This window comes from Platalea leucorodia (assembly GCF_965183815.1).
Source record: "Platalea leucorodia genome assembly, chromosome: 9".
NCBI lineage: Eukaryota > Metazoa > Chordata > Aves > Pelecaniformes > Threskiornithidae > Platalea > Platalea leucorodia.
The window spans coordinates 19,435,022-19,453,058 of NC_138831.1; the positions used below are offsets into that span (position 1 = coordinate 19,435,022).

Genomic DNA, 18,037 nt, shown 5'->3' on the forward strand with positions numbered 1-18,037 from the left:
CCTCTTCAGCTACAGAGTTGGTGTAGCACTATGTCAGCTGGTGGGGCATTAACTCATGCCTCCTTCCAGAAGCAACAGAAGCACTGGGTGTGCTTTTGGATCTGAAAGCAAACGTTGAGGACTGTAAGGTCACACACTCTATATACACCTCAGCCTCTTATTTACTCTGACAAGAGAATTCTTCCCTTCTCCCTGCCGCCTTCAAAGTACAAAAATCCTATTTTGTATGTATGATGTATTGTGTTGATGGATGATTATTTTCTTGAAAAGCTTCTTTGTATGATGTAGGGTAGGTGTTTATCAGTGAAGAAACTGCAAGCATCTGAATACAAAAATGACTCACTTGTCCTTAAAACATAAGTTTTTGGTTTTTTTTTTTTTAAACACTTTTTGTAGAGACCTAAAACTGGACAATGTGATGCTCGATAGAGAAGGCCACATCAAAATAGCCGATTTTGGAATGTGCAAAGAAAACGTTGTTGGTGAGAACAAGGCAAGCACTTTCTGCGGGACCCCAGACTACATTGCTCCCGAGGTCAGTATGCCACTGTCACGTACTGCTGGGATGGATTTAATACACCGATGTTAGAGTGGCCATTGTGATTAATCGTCCTTTTGTAGACTAACAGTTCAGAAATGTAAAAGTCTAATTAGCACAGAAAAAAAAAAAAACATTAAATCCAAGTTCTCTGTAGAAGGTACTTGAGACTTGTAAATATTCTATAGCTGCAAGCTTAAAAACCCATGTTTTTGAAATGTTAAAATCTTCGGGTTTTGAAGAGCTAGTTTTCCCTTATGCCTTTACAACTAGCATACAGATGGGGCTCCTGCAAAATGAATCTATTTGCACTGCAGATGCTGAACAGACTCGTGCCCATGCAAACAACCAAAATTCAAAGCAAAAGCAGCTTCTAAGGGGAACCTCACGAACTTAAATTCCCTGTGTTCATAGTTGGTTTTTTAATCTGATTTGCAAAGTAGTCCCAGTAAGGTAGTTAGCTGTTAAAGCTATAAATGATGTCAGAGTCTGTTTCGTAGTAATCTACTTTTCATTACTATTTACTTCTCCCTTCATCTTGTAAAGAAACCAGAGATGTTTTCCAAGTATATGGTTATTTAACATTAATGGGGGAAAACTTCTGAATGAGAGCCAAGGCCTTTCCACCGAGCTGTCCACGTTTCCACAAGCAGGAGCCAAGGATAAAACTACAGATGTGCACCAGTGTCAACAATACGTCAAATACCTGGATTTCCCCCCACCCCCCTAAACATTCTAGTTATTAAAGATTCTCTCTTAAAATCCCCCTTCTGTTTTTTGGTGTATATTGCTGCCTTTTACTAATTACTTGTGTTTCTTCCTCTGCACTTTTTCTGTGGAAAAAGATCTTGCAAGGTTTGCGGTACACATTCTCTGTGGACTGGTGGTCGTTCGGGGTCCTGCTGTACGAGATGCTTATTGGACAATCCCCTTTCCATGGGGATGATGAAGATGAATTGTTTGAGTCAATCCGAGTGGACACCCCTCACTACCCACGCTGGATTACCAAGGAATCAAAAGATATATTAGAAAAGGTAGGACTGATGATCAGCAAGTGTGTCTCGGTACTGTATTTGTCCAGGGAAGGACAACTCTAGGCTTTTAAAAAGAGCTGTTTATCAGCAAGCACATTACTTTTACAAATGGGAAGCCAGGACAGGTTAATTACTAATGGTCTCTTTACTGTAAGCAACTTCTGTTCTTTTAGCAGTATACCCATTCTTCTTCCAGTGCCAGCTACCTTTTGAGCAGAGGTAAGGCCTTACTGGGTTATCTTCTCTTGCAGCTATTTGAAAGGGATCCAACAAGACGACTTGGGGTCACTGGGAATATCCGAGACCATCCTTTCTTCAAAACCATCAACTGGACAGCGCTAGAGAAGAGGGAGGTAGACCCTCCTTTCAGGCCAAAAGTGGTACGTGGGTTGTTCTTTGTTCTGTAGCGGTATCGCAAGTGTCAGCCTAGGGGTAAAGGGAGGTTTCTCTAACTCGCTCAAACTATCCTACTGCAAGTTTCTCCCCAAATTTTATAAATGAGATAGTTACGTATCTCAAACCCCATTGTTCTTGGATGGTTCGGCTATAAAAAGGTACACTGTGTTCCTCTGACTGCCCTGAAATCTTGCTATTAAGACCGTCTTCCTGTACTCTCTCAAGGAGCTTCTTTACTAATACCATCTCCAGGAAAATCAACTCATAGCTCTGATATCTGTTCTCCTTGATGTTAGAAACATTGATGGTTTCTTGCGTTTTTTTTCTTCTGTAATGCCATGTGGGAGAAGGACCAATAACTTGAGGCTACTCGGTTGGCAACTGCCTGCAGGCATTCTATACAAGCATTAAGTATGTGCTGTTTCAAACTCGTCCCGAGTGTCTCAAATGGAACTATTTGTAACGTACGTGCCTAACGTTACCTGAAAAAACATCTAAGGAGCAGACCGTGTGTTACTTGTAGTCTGTATCACCATGGGATGCTGCTGCTGCATCTCGCCTGGTTAAAAATCCAAACCAGTTTTCCTCCAGCCTGTACTGGTACAGGTAAAATGATCTGGAGGTAATGCGGTCTTTTTAAAATGTACTGACGTGCTCGATGGAGGAGAGCTGTCCTGTTCAAGAACAGGCGCCTTCATGTTGCATATTCCCATAGAAGTGGGAACGTAAGGATCCTACAAGCAGTAACCTTTGGAGGTTCAGAGTGTAAAACGTGGTCTTTAGTAATGTGAATTTTCATGAAACGTGCACAAATATTTTATCCAGACACAAAGCAGCTGCAATAGGACAATGCTTTTTTCTCTGAAAAAGGACAGACTGCAAAATGCTTTCAGGACCTTAAAAATTTTGGTTAATGGCAAGAAATGTTGGGCTTAAATGTAAGTAAAAGTGCTGCATTGCTTTTGTCAACAGAGAATCTTTAGATAATTCTACAAAAGGTTATCACAAATCCAGGTGGTTCTTCTCTGCTATTTGTTTTCAACTAACAACAAGCAATTGCCAAGTTATAATCTTACAGTGTTGTTAAAATCTGCAAAAAGGAGATTTTTCTCTAAGGCGGGGGGGAGGAAGCTCAAGAAATAACTAACTTCCTAACCTTTCATATTTCAGCAATTTGTTCTGGAAGAAATTGCAAAGTTTGTCTCAAACTGTCTTCCCTCTCTTTTTAACACAGAAGTCAGCAAGCGACTACAACAACTTTGACAGAGAATTTCTGAGCGAGAAGCCAAAATTGTCCTACAGTGACAAAAACCTGATCGAGTCCATGGATCAGTCTGCATTTGATGGATTTTCTTTTATTAACCCTAAATTTGAACAGATCTTAGACAACTAAGTCTCTGAACAGAGCCGGACTTTAAAGGAGGTTTAAACGTTATAAACCGAAAACTCCCAAGTGCTAAGTGTTAGGCGTTCCAACGATGTTGTTGATACTTCAGAATAATACACAGTAGTGTGATTAATGATGTCCAACTGCTGATTTATTGGCAGTGTTCTTTTATGCATGGTTGGGTTTAAGGTATGTGAATCATGTGCATTATTTTCTCTATTTGGGAAAATGTAAATTCTGTTTGGTACTTGAATGTAGTTATGTTATATATATATATGCTGTATATTTTGCTCGAGAGAAGACATTGGGGAACAGATGATGTCTTTTTAAAAAGTGTTTGAGCCCTTGGTTCTTTTATTTGTCTTCAATTAAAAGAAAGTTACATTAACCTTTCATTCATGGCTTTTTGATTTTTTTCTAGAATATACAATTAAACTCCAGTTGTCTTCAAACCACAGTAAAAAATAATAATTTGAAAGCCCTGATCGCTTACAAAGTAACACAAACATTTTGAGAGAATTAACCAAAATGAAGAACTAGGCAAAAGCAGAGATTCAGTGTAACGATAGCTGTGGTGCAGCTCTAACTACTTTTTTATAAAGCCTGTCTCTCACCTGGAGTAGTCAGTGCCAAGCAGAGGCAGGCTTCAGTGAGCCTGCTCAATATTTATTCTGAGGCAGTACAAGCGAAAGACATCCAGGCCTGGGCATCCTGCCTGGCAGCGCCAGCTTCTGCTGTTAAACACCACGTCCTATTAACTGGAATATGCAATTTGGTCACAGCAGCTTCCCAGGAAAAAATCATCAGGTAACGACTGTCTGGAGCATTAGTACCACTTCCCTGCTCTGCCGGAGAGGAAGCATCTTCCCAGCTGCCAAGCACCACATCTTTCTTCCAGTTTTATTTGCTTGTTTTCACTACAGCAGCTGTGGCTCCTTCTACTTGCTGTAAAAAGGGCACAAAACTAGATCCTGCTTTGTTGCAATACCTACTTCTGAATTTTGATTTTCAACCATTAATGACAAAAAAACCCCTAATGTTAACTACTGCAAAGCTCTCTCCAAAACTCTTCTCCTTGCAGTCAGCTCATAAAATATGGAATGAAGCGAGGTCCCTTGCATCTCAAAAGCTTTCTATATCTTGTAATGCTATTGCAATTGATTTAATTTTCTCAACCACTAAGCAGGCGGGAAAAAAAAATGTATTGGCAAATATTGGTTTGTCCAACAATTACACAGTGCCAGAGAGCTCTCAGGAGCACCCTGTAGCTTCTGGGTAGTTCCAGGCTGTTAGTCCTGCTGAAAGAGCAGGAGAAAGCTATCACCCACCCCCCAAAAAGACTTCATAAAGAAAGACTCAAACAAATACAGTGCCACCTTTGTTCTTCTACTGAACAGCGGCTCTAGCTTATTGTTATAATTCAAGAAATGCCAGTTAAGACTTCGGTGTCATCTAAGTGTACAGCAGATCGAGGCTGGAATAGTCAGAACACAGCTGGCGTTTCCAAACAGGCGGGGTTTGCCTCCTTCCCACCGCACACACTTACACAAACCCCTGTCAGAGGGGGAGCGAACAGTGCACTGCGAGTTGCTGCCAGGGAGAGCAGCAAACTTACTTGGGTTTTTTCCCCTTCATTTCTGTTTCGCCGCTTTCACCAGAAAGTTATTCTGCTTTCAAAGGCAAGTGCTGGATGCTTGTACCCAAGCAGAAACGCTTTTCTAGATAAGTAGTTACAGATGTGGTTGCCAACAGCATTGGGTATTTGACAGCAAGAAGCTGTAATGAATTACAAGAATTGTTGCTTGTGGGAATGTTTGCTCGCTGCACTTAACCTGCTTCGCTCTGGAGTAACGGGTGCCAAACCTGCTCAAGAGGGACCTGGGTCTTCACACAGCAACTCTTTCAGCTGGTATTTGACCGACTGACCCGGCGCGCCTTCTGACAGCCCGACTGCACGCACGGCAGCGGGGCAGAGACGCCTTTCCTCCGCGGAGCAGGTACTCTATTCCTCCTCAGCAGCAGCACCACACTGTTTAGCCACTGGCATTACATTAACTGCGCCCTCTGAACAGGGAACTGCCCTACCACCAACCGTGGCTGGTTACAGCAGCCAGAAGTGACGTTTCCACAGGTCACGCAGCCTCGGGGACCTCCTCCGCTGAGCGGCTGTGCCCGAGGGCCACCTGGCAGACAGCAAACGGATGGGTTCCCGCAAGCATCGCGCTCTGGGCCATCCTTGCGCTACAGGGAGATGGAGGTGTTAAAGAATTTTGTCCAGAAAGCACCCTAAAAGCTCTGAAACAAACAAACAACATCATTACCTCCCACACAAACATAAATGCACAGTAGAGTTAAAAATGAAGAAAACACTCCTTCCACCTAGCAGAGAAGATATAAGCGGTGACCACCCAAGAGTATACGGTGATCAACAAGACATGAAAATCTGCGTACATAATTCTAAACCACAAAGTAGTAATTAATTTTGTCCTTATCCTTCAGAATGACAAGTACCACTGCAAATTTAATGCCATCTACCTAACCTATACATGCAAATTTGTACTAGAAGGCACCATTTTGCTGTTGGTTTTCAGCTTTCTCAAAACAGCAGCAGCATTTGGAAGACAATATAAGAACAGTGTAGCTTTGAGAGTGTGGATCAGATCTTAAACTACTGCTGACCAAGTAAAATTAATGAAGGCTTACTTTTCTCCTCCATTGCGTGCAAATCTTCACTTGTATTTATTCAATAGATTCTTCCAATATGTTCCTCAGTTACTGAGTTTGTTACTCCAATTATAATTATTTGTCAGAGTAAAGCAACCGATGGAGTAAGTTAACTTCATTCTTATGCCTAACCAAGCTACCCTTCCTACGCGTCCGAAAGCTATGGAAACCTGCTGACCCGCAGGAACACGCACCCGGCGCTTCAGCTACTGTAAACAGGCACAGAAAGAAACACAGCAGCACACGTTGTAGCATTTGATCTTTATTACTTGGATCAAAGGTCAAATGATTACATTTGTCTGAAAGATTACAACGAAGGCCAACGATGTAAGAAAAGAGAGTTTAATCCCATCGGAGAGACTGCGTCTGAGCTAGCAAGTGCATTAACAGTCAGAAGGCAGTAAAATAAACATGGGTACAAATACACAAGGTCAGGACGAGGGTTTTCACCTCCCCTGGCAGCGACGGTTCCGTCAGGAGGGGGGGACGTACGCAGCTTTAGACAACGACAATAATCTGCAATTCTTAACAGTGCCTTTCCAGAAAGGTGGTTACGCCCCGGGCAGAACCCATCACTCGCTTCAAATCTACATTCGTTGCCTACACTTGCTCTCGCCAGCTAGAAAGGGTCGGATGCAGTCAATGATTTAGTACCTTCCTAAAGTAGAACAGACAACTTCATATTTTTTTTTTCTCTTCAAGTATCAGCATAACAGATTATTTACACTTGTATACAATTCCTTTTACTGAACACCCAACTTAGTAAAACACTCATCACAGTATATTCAAAAGCAGGCTATAAAAATACCTACTATACATAAAACATTTAGCCTCAAGGAATTTTACAGCACCTCTAAAAGTTGAGAGAGGTAAAACAAAGAAAGGGAGAGAGGGGAGACACCTCAAGCCGTGCCGGCCACTGAAGAGAAGCAGCCCTGGGGCTCAGCTCTCACTAGGGGAAATCTTTCCTTCCACCACATTCCTGCAACCAGGTCCGAGCTCAAGAAGTACCGCAAGTCTGCCGGTAAAACCCTGCTTTTCTGATACAGTCTCCTGGGATTTGCCCTCTAACTACGGATAAACTTTCTCCATTTACAAACCGTTGAACAACAACTGGTCACGGCTGGACGGCGGAGGCCCGGAGGAGGGAGGGCTGGCTGAAGCACAGCCCGGCCTTTCCCACGCTCAACAAATCGAGAGGGGAAATTACTTCTACGTTTTTGCCACGAAGGTGGCCTTGTTAACTATGCATCAATAAATTAACTTCTCTGAGCAGCGCTGTGTGGTCTCTCTCCTCACACAATAGCTACGGACACAGCTGAATTAATAAAGATCTGAAATGGGCCTTGCCGAACGCATGGATCGCACACGCAAAGCTTTAGACAGCAGCGCTTGAAGCAAGTGTTTCTGGTCGTTCCGTACCCTACGCATGCCTCTCCTGAAACGGAACCCAGCGATACAGTATGGCTTACTTCCAGAGCTGAATATATTGCTGAAATTAGCTTATTAAAACAAGTAACAACAGCAGCATGTTATTTTAAAAAACCCTGCACAAACAAAAGACAAATTTAGCCCTTGCCTGCAAAACTACATTATGAGGGCCCAGTATTTCACACAGGAATTGAGAAAAAGGGGGAAAAAAAAAAAAAAACCAAAAACAACCCAAACAACAAAATAAAACAAACCCCAACAACATACATGGTAAAAGCTCCATTAGTTGAACAGAAGTCCTCAGAAAAAACACAGTCCAACTACCAAAGAGTAGTTCTCCTCAATTCAGAACTAGGAGCCAGCAGCAGTGCTGGCAGCTTGCTTCAGTTGTCTGGTAACACACACAGAAAATACACATTGATTTAGTACAGTTAAAAGGTCGTGGCCTCAACAGACATAGAAAATCCCATTTTTAGCACTGGAGTTTCACAAGGTATAAAAGAGCAGCAAAGAACTGGGATGCTGGAAGGTGCTAAAAAACAACACAAAAAAAACCCAAGGCAGGTGTGCCATGTTAAAAATAATTTCAGAATTTACCTGGTGTTTTTCTTGCATGAGCTGTTAGAAGGGTTAAATTCCACCTAACCTTTCTGTACTGTTTCCTGATGTACGTATTAAATGTGGCTATAAAAGAGAAACATATACTTTTATGTTGAAATTCATTCCAAGAATTGCCTAAAAAAAAAAAAAAAAAAAAAATCACAGCACTAATAAGACAAGCAGCTTCTCCAGCCCTTGACAGTCTGAAGCCTTTTCCCCTCCCTTCCAGTCGCAGAAAAGCTGCTCATCCCCTCCTGTAATCGCAGCAGAAAGGACGTCTGTCTCTGTCTCTGTCTCTGTCTCTCTCTCTCTCTCTCTCTCTCTCTCATTACCCAGGCTGCTAGCTATACTCACACGTCCACCATTTAATACTGTCTTCCACTGCCCTCCAAAATACAGCTGGCCCCTGGAAAACGTTAAAATCTTGCTAAAACAGCAGACTCTTTCATGTAGCAAACCTAGCTTTAATGCTTCTATTTTACAAGAGGAAAGTCTCCCCATTTCAGAAAAATTTAAGTTGTGTTTGGCAAACTGAAGTTCAGTTTAAAACACAGAAGCTAACAGAGCTGATAGGCTTGCCCATTTAAAGTAGTTTTGCAACATGAAGCCTCCAATGCTCAAAATGTAGAATTTCACTTATGTTAAATATGCCATCAAAAAAATCTCCATGTAATTCTAGGCAATCGTTCACAGTAAAAATAAGAGGAACTCTTAGAAAAGCACTTAAAAAAAAGTAAAATCTAGTTAAAGTCTGACAGTAAAATTGACACGGGCAATTAACCATCTTGCAGTATCCACAGATGAACAATAAAAACCACTGAAACTGCACAAATTTACATACGAAAAGTCTAAAACCAACTCTATTCTGCTTCCCATAAATCTTTTTACTGATACCTTTCGGCACTGGGAGTTATCCAGAACTACAGGTTTTCTCCAAAGAAGCTGAATCACATTTGAAATGTCTTAAAAGTAAAGGGGAGGCGCGTTCGTTCCAACTCGCTCGGCGCTCAGCGACACCTTCTCCGTTCTCCTGGACCTGAGCTGCTACTTAACGCTCTTGCGGTGGAGGAAGGGCTGCCGCCCCCAGGAACTGGAGCTATAGGTGGTTAGGTACTGTCCTCAGAGCTTCTTCTCTTGACCGATCCACACCTACATTCTGCAAATTTTAAGACAAAAGAAAGATTGTAAAGCAAGGCTCTCATGGTCAGCCGTAGTTTTGCTCAACACACGGCTATTAGACAAGGCAAAAGATGAGTAAGTTTTAATGCTTATTTCCTCAAAATGTTTTGTAAAACACAAGGAAAGGTCCCAGCCCGTGAGCAGAAGTCAGAAGCCAGGCTTAGACCTCATCCCAGCCACTATGCGCTTTGCAGAGCCCAAGTTCCTCAGATATCTAAACGCAGGCTCTCCCCTGCCAGTGAAAAAACACCTCTAAGACATGTATTACACCAGGTCTGGTAGGACAATCAGTCTCAGTACACCATATGCAGGTCACAGTGTTACGGTTTTTTTAAGACTTTTTTTTCTTTAACCACCATTTTTTAACCACATTTTTCTAATCCACTCTCTCTTCTAGTCTTTTTGCATATAGTATAATAAAAACAGAACCAGACAGCAAAGGTCATAAACCACACGAGAACGGACAAAATCTGGAGAGAGGGAAGCCCACCTCTCCTCCTTTCGAGCACATTCCAGGAAATGACTCCTTAACACCAACAGCTATAAAGCTAATTCTGATCCTGTCTGTAAGCAGTTAACTCACTGGAAGGACTCTGAATAACTCCCTAAAGAGCTGGTAACGAAGTTTAAATGCACTTCAGGATACATAGGCATGTTGGCAGATGTCATACTGACATCAGCTGTCAGCGGTTTTATAACCACATTTATTAGAGTTTACTTTGAAAACAAGCGTCCTCAGTCCAACCCAAGGAAAAGGAGAGCCCCACTAGCACACAGCGAGGGGGACTCTCAGCACACGCTCCCAGACGGCATACGCACAACTCCATCGGTCAAAACGCATCGACTTAAAAAGGAAGTCATCCCCTTCCTCAACCCCAGTTTCTAGGATTTTCAGCCATTTCTTACGAAAACAGGAGACAAACAAGCAGCACCAGATTTGATTTGGGGGTTGAAGGGTGCCAACATCACTTCTGCCCTTACCAATTCTCCTACATTAGTGTCAGCCCTTTCCTTTCTCATCAGCCTTCAAGCCCTTGGGTGAATCATGCTGTTCTCCACCATAAACACACCACACCGAGGTTTCTGAGAACACATACACGAATGCTGCTGGGCACAGTCGTCCAAGTCCTGGAAATCTGCACCCACCAGCACACTGCCCGAGCCACTCTGACTTCTCTCTTTGAAGGAAAGAAAAGCAACAACCCTTTTCCAGAAAGAAGCTTCTACAGGTAGCACCTCTTCTGCAGCAAAGGACGCACAGAAAGCATCAGCATCTAAGAACATGAGGAGCTGGCGAAACAAGTCACATTCTGCATGACTACAAGGAGGAAAAAAAAAAAAAAAAATACAACAAAACATGCTGGCATTTGTTGCATTTGTTTGTATTTTTCTTAGCAACTGATGCAACATACCCAGAAATTCCTTGGGACTGCGGAGATGTCTCCACAGGCACTCCAAGAATATTGGCTGAAATCTTTTAAGCTGAGCATCTGATGTTGATTTGAAGAAAATTAAATGGAGCATGAAATGGAGCATCAATATGCAGGAATCCAGAGGTACTGGAAATTAGTCGACAAGCAGTAAGAACTAGACAGATATAACGTGAAACTAAAAGGAAACAAGGTGGTCAAGACAAGGCAGAAGATACAGCTTATTTAAGTCAATGAGAGGTATCAGATGAAAACAGCATCTTAACAACTGAGATAGACCCAAGAGGGAATACCGATATGCAGTCAAGAAAGTTGAAAGCAAAAAGTGATTCAATTTGAGTAAATGTGAAGGAGAACAGGCTGCAGAAGCAAAGCACTGAACTGTCACACTGAAGAAAGAAAACTCTGTCTGGGATAAACCCTAATAAGCACACCCTAGGGCTTATTAGACAAACGGAATACCTAACTGCGAGACCAGATGAACCGAGGCTTAGAAAGGGACTAATATCCTCATTAATGGTAAAGGGATTCCTGCTCATAGGAATCGCATTAGATTAGATGATGGCAGCTGGGATTGTACCCGCTTCCTGAATAGCCATGGGCATCAAGAGAGAAAAGCCATACGAGAACAGTGCTGCTGCTTAGAAAGACGACTGAGGTTTTAGCCTTACTTTTGGGACCAAAAGGCGTCCCTGCAACTGTCCAGCACTGCCATATCAAAGCACACCTGGACAAACCTGCCGTCCTGGGAACTGCACCACCACTGCCGTGCACCAGCAGCAACACGGTCCAGAGAGCCCAGGAAACACAGGAGTGGCAATAAAACCACCACACCCCTTTTTTAAATATTATTTCTACTAAGGCACACGGGCTCTCCCTCGGTCAGCCCGGGCAGGGGCTCGCTGCTTCCAGAGCCTGCTCCCCGAGGAGGCTCAGCGCTCACTGGAGCAGGAGCGGTCTCGCTCTGCCTTGCACAAGGGTCGAGCTCACCCAGTCCTCTCTGGAAAGACCCAAAACACAGATTAACTCAAACACGCTCTTACACCACTGTTATTCCTCTCCTCACTATACTCCTCCCTGCTTTGTACATTTTTTTTCCTACAGAACAGAGCCTCCCCCAGAAACAAAGTCCTGTGGGTTTCTGAACAGGACAGAGCCTGCCACTTCAGTTTTATTTCAATTAGCTACATGCAATCTTCACAGTAAAACAGGAAGATTTTGCAGGAAGGCTCCTCCAGGGAAAAGGAGGAGCCTCTAGGGAAAAGAACCAGCACAGGCATAAACAGAGAAATAAACAGCACAATATAAACAATCCAGTACTCTTATGAGCCAGCTTTCCCTCAGCAGGCTGTGCCACAAACCGTCACTGCCGCTTCCCGCCCCGCATCAGGCCTTTCTTTTACTAAGAAAATAAGCCAGAGAGGATTATTAAGCAATCCCGCGGTAATAGGAGACCCCTTAGAGCGCAAAACTGCTTGTAAATACCCACTTCACTCCATTGCCCACATCAGCACAACGAGCATCACGCTCAGCAAAGAGAACAGCACGCATCCGCAGCCCCAGGAGACGGGGCTGGCAGGGATGGAGGAGCCTGGGCACTTCTGCCACTCTTCCTCCCCCCGCAACCTCTGCCGGCCACAGAGCAGGAAAGCCCTGCTCTCCTCTCTGGCCAAGTTCCTGCCCCTTCCATCTTCCCCCTCTGTTTCCTCTGACAGCCCAAGCCATCCTTTTTCCAAGCAGCAAAACTCAGTTTTTCCACAGCAGAAGCCTGCGCAGATTTTTGGCTCCATCACAAAACGTAATGCATTTAGTTTAAATCTGCACAGTATTTCCTTAGTCGTGGCCCACGGTGGTGAGAGCAATTCCCAAGCCGTCTCGGCGCAGTTTCTCGGTACCCAACTATGGCCAGCGTCCCGGCGACCTCCCAGGGACATCACCTCAGCTGCCGGGTAAAAGCAACTGGACTCACTATTGATGTGTGCAAGCGGGTACCGCAGGCTCAGATCCCCGCCTCTGTGGCATTTTTCACGGCAACGTACATGCCAAGAGGCTGGGGCAATTAAACACGGAGAAGCAACAAAACACTCCCAACGTCACAGTCACAACAGAGAGATAATCAGGGTTTCCCCAGTCCCAGCCCGTCCTGGGACACTGGTTTAACTAAATACCAAGCGGTACAGCGGGAGGGTCTCTGGCCAGGAGGTTATTTGGTTATATCAGACATTCCCAATTGCTACAAACCTCCAAAAACTTTAGTGTAATTTTAGAAGTGCAGATATGTTAATACTTTTTTCCCCGAAATCCCGGTTTTGGAAAAACGTACCACCTGAGAAACGTAACAGGTAAAAAAGCTTTCCACAACACGCCACTCTTGCTTGCTTTCAAGACTAAAAGACCCCCTCAGAAGACGGTTTCAGGACTTGGTGATTTTCTGCCTTTCCCAGACTCAATGCTACCTAAACAAAGCTGCTTCAATGGCATGGATGCTTCCCACTGCCTCATTTTGCCCACCGTAACATCACAGAGAAAGGAGCCAAGGCACCTCGCCACATCTCGAACAAGCTGCAGTCACCTCCAGCCTGTGAAAGGTTTTGCTGTAATTCAGTTTAGGATGCATACCCTGCTGGTTTGGGATCCAACACCTACTGGACCCACAACCCAGCTACAAAATCATCAGGCTAACTCTGCTTCCACATTCTGAAACAGTCAACTGCTTATTGTAGCCTAGATAAAATCTGGGTACAAAACAAACGGAGCAGAGCTGTAAACGCTCGTCCATCAGCCGTGTCTGTACAAGCAGCAGGCAAAGAGGAAATGTGAAATCCCTTCTGCCAGCAGGCGAACCCTAAAGCCTAGTTAATGCAGAACAGCTGTTAAGAAAAGTCGTATATTAAAAACATTCATACACATTCCTGTACCTTGAATAATTGTTCTGGAACTAAGTGAAAACTCGCTACCATCTTCAAACAGCACATCATTAATTAGCACATCTAGAGCACTAGTGCTATGGATCAGCAGGATTAAGGTTTTACAGTAACTATGGATTATTTTATGCTACATAGCAGTCCAATCACTCCCAAGGGCACTGAAATAGGTAAGACTGGTGCCTAGAAAACAAACTTCAACTTTTTCTTATCTCACACAAGATGTTGCGTTTCATGGCTTTCATAAACAAATACACTGCAACTAACATTAAATGATTGTCGGCTGTTAAAATAAAACTTAATGCTGCAGGATCTTTAAATTATAGCAATTTACAAAAACAGCATTCCAGTGACAGCCCATCATTGTTTGATAACTCATCCACAATAAATTAACCAGTGCAATACAGTTTTATTGTGATTTGATAGTTTTTTCAAGTCATGCGCTGTACAAACATTTGGTTTGGGTTTTGAGTTGTTGGGTTTGGGTGGGGCTTTTTTATTTCAAAGTGATTGGAATGATTAGTTTTTCAATTTATTTTGAAGTAGTAGGATGAAAACAGCACCCCAAGTTCGATAGTTGATCAGCACACAGGATTCACTGATGAGCAGGGACTGTTACAAGAGCGTCCTCGGGAGGTCTGCAAATGTCTACATTCTGTGTAATAATAAAAATACAGAGGAGAATTTTTATCATGCAGCAGTAAGAGCAACAAAAATACCATCAGACTCCTTCACAAGTACACAGCTGCGTTTATTGAAAAGCAGAGGTTTTTTTTTTTAACCCCCCACACCCCGAGAACGCAGCAGACTGACAGCTGGTTGGTGTCCCAGAACTAGACAGCACGAAAACATATTTACAGTAATTGCTGATCCCATGCTGGTAATATTACCAAAAGCTCAAGTCATTCATGTTTAGGAGGAAGTCTTTTACAGGCCCAAGCAGGAATCCACTTAAACACATGCTTCAGCACATACACGTCTATCCATTAAGCAACTTTTAGTGCTTTGTTGAACTATGCCATATACTTCTTTCCCAAGGGAAACATTTGTTTGCGTTATAGGCCATGTACTACACCTGACAAAACAGAAAAATCTTTTCCCAGGCACCTTAACCATTCAAGACTGATCACACCAACTAGATCTCACCTCATTTTGCAGAGGCTGTAGTAAACAAAAAAAAAAAAAAAAGACATTCAATGCAGTAAATTATTCAAAACCAAACAAAACCAAACCACCAGTGCAGCCAAACACTCACGCTAGAAAGCACAGCTTTGAGTGCAGCAGTGCAGAAGCAGGCTCAGGAAACACGCCTGCCATGGTGCCACCTCATGCAAGTTCCAAAGACTGCAATTAGTATTCTCCCTTCTCCCAAGAAAGGAGACTACAATCAACTGTTCTGAAGTTCTTTTCAAGATCTTGATCTAAGATTTAGCCCATTATAGGCCAAATCACTGCCAGTTCTTCGAACTTCATGCTGATGGTCTTCATGAGTCTTACTTGTTTTACACTGTTGTAAGTAAACTCAGCTTTCAGTAACATCTCCCTCTCCCCTTCCACCCACAAAATCAAAAAGGAGACCTGAGTTTCTTGCTACGAGCAACCTCCCTATCTGTCATTCACTGACTAAGACAGAGGTGAAAAGCAGATAGACATTTTACCCCAGTGCTTGTTTTCTGGCCCAAAAAAGGGACCCAAGCAACAGCTGAAGTAATTCCCCTGAATTCTTTTCAGTAAAAAGACTATAGACTCCTTCATTTGAAAAGGTCAGGAACTTAAGCCACTACAATGCTGACAAACACAAGGCTTCAGTCCACTTCAGACAAATCATGATCATACAATGAAGTTTACACATACTATAAACAAATACTCTAGTGCTTTGCCTGCATTTCTACAATGTGAAAAATAGATGCTTTCAGCTGAAGCCGTGAGTGCACTGTTCTGAAACACGGGCTACAAATTACTTGTGGGGGCACAGAACAGCACACTGGGCAATTCTTAATCAAATAGTTTCATTGTTTAACAATGTTGTTATCTGCGACGCTGTATTTAATTAAATTCTTTGACTTCAATAGACTATTTGAAATTTTAATTTTATGTAATTAATTAACATTTTCATAGGTGATGTAAATGAAAGCTTTTGAAATTTTCACAGCCCTCTGAGCAGCATTTAAATGCAGACAGGATCAACTTAGTCCTTCATTCAGCCCTACTAAACGAACAGCGTGTCATCACCCATACTTCACTAGCCTGGGCTTCTTTGGGGACAGAAGGAGAAGAGTGTTTGGGTATTTTTAATAAAAATGTCTCTGCTCCTTTTTTTTCTTTTTTAAAATTCATTAACTCAATTTACTTCCGTTCTAAATAAACAGCTTTCTGTTTGTGCATCCACTGCAATTCAACTGTCTGCATGATCCTCTACATGCATCTGAAATACAACCACCCAACACCAACGTCGGTATGGCCACATCACTTGCTAGACATGTTAAGAGTCACTTGGTGATTCAGGCAGAGCTTCCCCCTCGAAATAAGCACCTTCAGTTAGAGAAGTGATATTTCCAACAGCAACCCCCAAGACGCTTTAGCAAGCTGTAAATTCAGCACCAATAATTTCACAGCCAAACTATACATGTTCAGTCGATCTACTTCATTTAACACAGATAACCTAACACCTGCTCTAAGACATCCTCATCCATTTTAACCATGCTTCTCCAACACTTAGGCACTGTGAAAACAGAATAGGTTTCCTAAACCTAACAAACCAAACTAAGACACAAAAGTGGTAAATCAGAACAACAAAGGAGAAAGGGGACAAGAGAGGAAATATGCAGTATCACTGTCTAATAGAAAATGTCCTGGCTGTGAATGACCAAAATCAGTCTTTTCGAACTCATAATACCCAAGTCCTTAAAACAAAACATCTTTGCAGACCCCTCCAGCACGAATCCTGCACAACTGCCACAAATGTGTACCCTCAAGTAAGGAAGGCATTTGGTATCACATGCCTTATTGAATACACACATATAAACACATTTATCACTATATTCCTTTTCACCATAAACCACTGTTCTGAAAACCACCACAAACAGCCCTTTTTTCCCCACATTATCAAACTGACTTTTCATTCACCAGTAGGCATGGCTCATAACCTCAGCAAGGCGTGAGCGCCATACCTAGTAGCATTAGCATGAGGATCTGCAAGGGAACCAGAAATTTTTCATCATGACGCGTTTTAGATAACCATCATAATGCAGCAATGGAAGAGCTCTGCACGAGCAGCAGAATCAACCTAAGCTCATGTTAGCACTTTGGAGCACACAGAGCTGCATGCCTGACAGAAGGAGAGTATGAAGCCACCATGGTCTGACATCTCCACTTACATTTTACAAATACACTCAATTTCCTTTTCCCCCGTTGTTCTGCTGTATCCCGAGATCTAGTCTTCCTCTCCAGCTTAGGCTTAAAACACAGGTGGCATCATCAATTCCTCTCTTTCATACAGCAATAATCACAGTGATGAAAAAGCTGATGATTTCATTTTTTACTCTGTCCAAAACAAGCGTGGCATTCATAACAAGGTACTTTTTGAGTACACCCTACTTCTGCTGAATGACAAAGCCTGGAAGAACTTTATACAGATTTTTAGATTGATACTGTATCTTCAAATTCTCATTCATTTTTGGAAGATAAACTACTCCAGCTAGAGCTTGTAAGTTAAGATAAATTTGCTCAATAAAAAGGATTTTTTTTCTCCCCTCAACAGCAAACCGGTAGTAAAGCTTGATATGTAGAATTAAATACACCCATCTGAGTTATCAAATCATTTCTAACCACAAGGACAACAGAAATCAGCTCAGTTAGTACATTACATCAAGTTCTCCGATTTGAAAAATATTCTTACCTCGGGTTTATCTCTGTGTGTGTTTACAGCTTCAACATTCAGGAATATAGATTCTACTTTACATCCTGTTGATAGAAAACACATTTTTAGAATTGATCTGCCTTAAAAATGAAGTTATAGTAAAGATGCAATCTCATTTTGAGTTGGTGAAGGTTAATCACTTCCCCCTTCTGATTTATATTAGTTTCCCAAATTCTGAATAGCTAAAGCTATTGAAATGAATCTATTCCACCAGGTTAAACATTATTTTAAATCTGATAATCCACCTCCTATTCTCACCTTAGCTTTATCATTATTTTCTTTGAAACAAATTCCCATTTTTAAACATACATGAACAACAACATTCAGTCAGAAAGTTCTTATTTGTATCTGTTTTTTAAACATCCTAAACTTCTTAGAATTTCATAAAACATGAAAATGATTACAAGAAGGTACACTGCATATTGTTAGCAACCCCATTCCTCTACACGTGCAAAACACGAGTTTTAACCCCTAG

At 42.4% G+C, this 18,037-nt stretch overlaps 2 protein-coding genes across 20 annotated transcripts in view; one reads left to right on the forward strand and one right to left on the reverse strand.

Moving 5' to 3' along the window:
- PRKCD (protein kinase C delta) overlaps positions 1–3,589 on the forward strand; it is a 69,120-nt gene extending 65,531 nt beyond the window's left edge. For both annotated transcript variants that reach the window (XM_082322284.1, XM_082322285.1), the window contains exons 15-18: positions 397–535; positions 1,384–1,572; positions 1,824–1,952; positions 3,203–3,589. In XM_082322284.1, coding sequence (XP_082178410.1) covers positions 397–535; positions 1,384–1,572; positions 1,824–1,952; positions 3,203–3,361 — 616 coding nt within the window. In that variant the 3' untranslated portion in view covers positions 3,362–3,589. The remainder of the gene's footprint in view (positions 1–396; positions 536–1,383; positions 1,573–1,823; positions 1,953–3,202) is intronic.
- The window catches only part of LOC309595399 (6-phosphofructo-2-kinase/fructose-2,6-bisphosphatase 4-like), a 64,671-nt gene that overhangs the window by 6,665 nt on the left and 39,969 nt on the right, over positions 1–18,037 (reverse strand). For 4 of the 18 annotated variants that reach the window (XR_014229231.1, XR_014229232.1, XR_014229233.1 and 1 more), the window contains exons 14-16: positions 17,542–17,606; positions 17,021–17,099; positions 8,108–9,266 (exon numbers count right to left, since the gene is read on the reverse strand). Coding sequence is in view for 7 of the 18 variants with exons in the window: in XM_082322286.1 (XP_082178412.1) it covers positions 9,265–9,266; positions 17,021–17,099; positions 17,542–17,606 (146 nt within the window). In the remaining 11 variants the exon portion in view is untranslated. The other 14 variants (XR_014229230.1, XR_014229235.1, XR_014229236.1 and 11 more) reach the window with 11 other exon arrangements.